General features: G+C 42.6%; 1 protein-coding gene across 1 annotated transcript in view; it reads right to left on the bottom strand.

Moving 5' to 3' along the window:
- Positions 1 to 1,080: 1,080 nt before the first annotated feature.
- Positions 1,081 to 1,835, bottom strand: part of wdfy1 (WD repeat and FYVE domain containing 1) — a 24,732-nt gene continuing 23,977 nt past the window's right edge. The window contains exon 5 of the mRNA XM_056473806.1: positions 1,081 to 1,367. Within this exon, the coding sequence (XP_056329781.1) occupies positions 1,174 to 1,367 (194 nt within the window). The 3' untranslated portion in view covers positions 1,081 to 1,173. The remainder of the gene's footprint in view (positions 1,368 to 1,835) is intronic.

The raw sequence follows: 1,835 nt of genomic DNA, 5'->3' as shown, positions 1-1,835 counted from the left end.
GCACTCGTTACAACCGAAGTCTGCAGAAGAGCATCTCTGAACACACAACACGTCCAACCTTGAGGTGGATGGGCTACAGAAGACCACACCGGGCGCCACTCCTGTCAGCTAAGAACAGGAAACTGAGGCTGCAATTCACACAGGCTCACCAAAACTGGACAATAGAAGATTGGAAAAACGTTGCCTGGTCTGATGAGACTCCATTTCTGCTGCCACATTCAGATGGTAGGGACAGAGTTTGTCATCAACAACATGAAAGCATGGATCCATCCTGCCTTGTATCAACAGTTCAGGCTGGTGGTGGTGTAATGGTGTGGGGGATATTTTCTTGGCACACTTTGGGCGCATTAGTACCAATTGAGCATCATGTCAACACCACAGCCTACCTGAGTATTGTTGCTGACCATGTCCATCCCTTTATGACCACAGTGTACTCATCTTATGATGGCTACTTCTAGCAGGATAACGCACCATGTCAAAGCCTGAATCTCAGACTGGTTTCTTGAACATGACAATGAGTTTACTGTACTCAAATGGCCTTCACAGTCACCAGAACTCAATCCAATAGAGAACCGGTGGTGAGAATGTGGTGGAACGGGAGATTCGCATCATGGATGTGCAGCAGACAAACCTGCAGCAACTGTGTGATGATCTCATGTCAATTTGGACCAAAATCTCTGAGGAATATTTCCAGTACTTGTTGAATCTATGCCACGGAGGATTAGGGCAGTTCTGAAGGCAAAAGGGGGGCCTAACCGGTGCAACTAAGGTGTACCTAATAAAGAGCCGATTACTGTTTTATGGTATTTGTGATCAAATTGAAAACTGCCTTGGTGAGCAGAAGTGTTTTACTTAATAAAAAAAAAAAAAAAAAAACACAAAATTGATGAACCAAAAAAAGTTGCACTTAAATTCAAAACACATTTTCCAGTACTGTACTAGTGTTTACATGAGCTAAAGACGAAACAAAACTGTACAAACACAAACTAATGGAGCTGAGGTAAAGTAATTCAAGCTGGAATCCTGCAGAACTGAACTTTTTAATAATATTTTTTTAAATATTTCAGTGATTATTTACTTAATCTGTAAAATGTGACCACCTCAATCCCATTATATCCATTAGCACACAACAGAATGCTCAGGAGACACACAGAGAGCGATCTAAATATAGAGTCAGAGTAAAAGCGTTGAGAGACTGGTCTGAGGTGAAGGATACTGTAAACAGGAAGCCCAGGAGCCGAAGCTGTGGCGTCCCAGCATAGAGCCGCTCTGAGTGCTCATCCAGCTGATGCTCTTATCATGACCCGTGCTGACCAGCCACTGACTCTCCATAGAGAACAGGAGATCTGACACTCGGTTCTGATGAGCTGAGGAGCGCACACACACAGAGAGAGAGAGAGAGAGTTAGGAAATAGGGATACAGAAACACACACACACACACAAAGATACAGACACAGATATCCATTTACACACAGATACAGAGAGAGTTGCACACACAGATACGGATGGATACACACAGACACACACATTTACACATAGATGCGTTGACACACACAAAGATACACACACAGAGTTACACATGGATTTGCAGACATACATACAAAGACAAGATACTCACACATGGATACACAAACACATATTCATATTGATTCACACAGACACAAATGAATACACTGATACACACCGACAGTTACACATGGATACGCAGATATACACACATAGATAAAAATAGACACACAGAGAGTTGAACATGGATACACAGATAAACACACACGCAGACAGATAAACGAACCATAAACACACACACACACACGCACAGAGTTAAACACAGATGA

The sequence above is a fragment of the Danio aesculapii genome, chromosome 15, assembly GCF_903798145.1.
Source record: "Danio aesculapii chromosome 15, fDanAes4.1, whole genome shotgun sequence".
Taxonomy (NCBI): Eukaryota; Metazoa; Chordata; class Actinopteri; order Cypriniformes; family Danionidae; genus Danio; species Danio aesculapii.
Note: the sequence above shows the minus strand (reverse complement) of the source record. Positions and strands in the feature narration are given on the sequence as shown.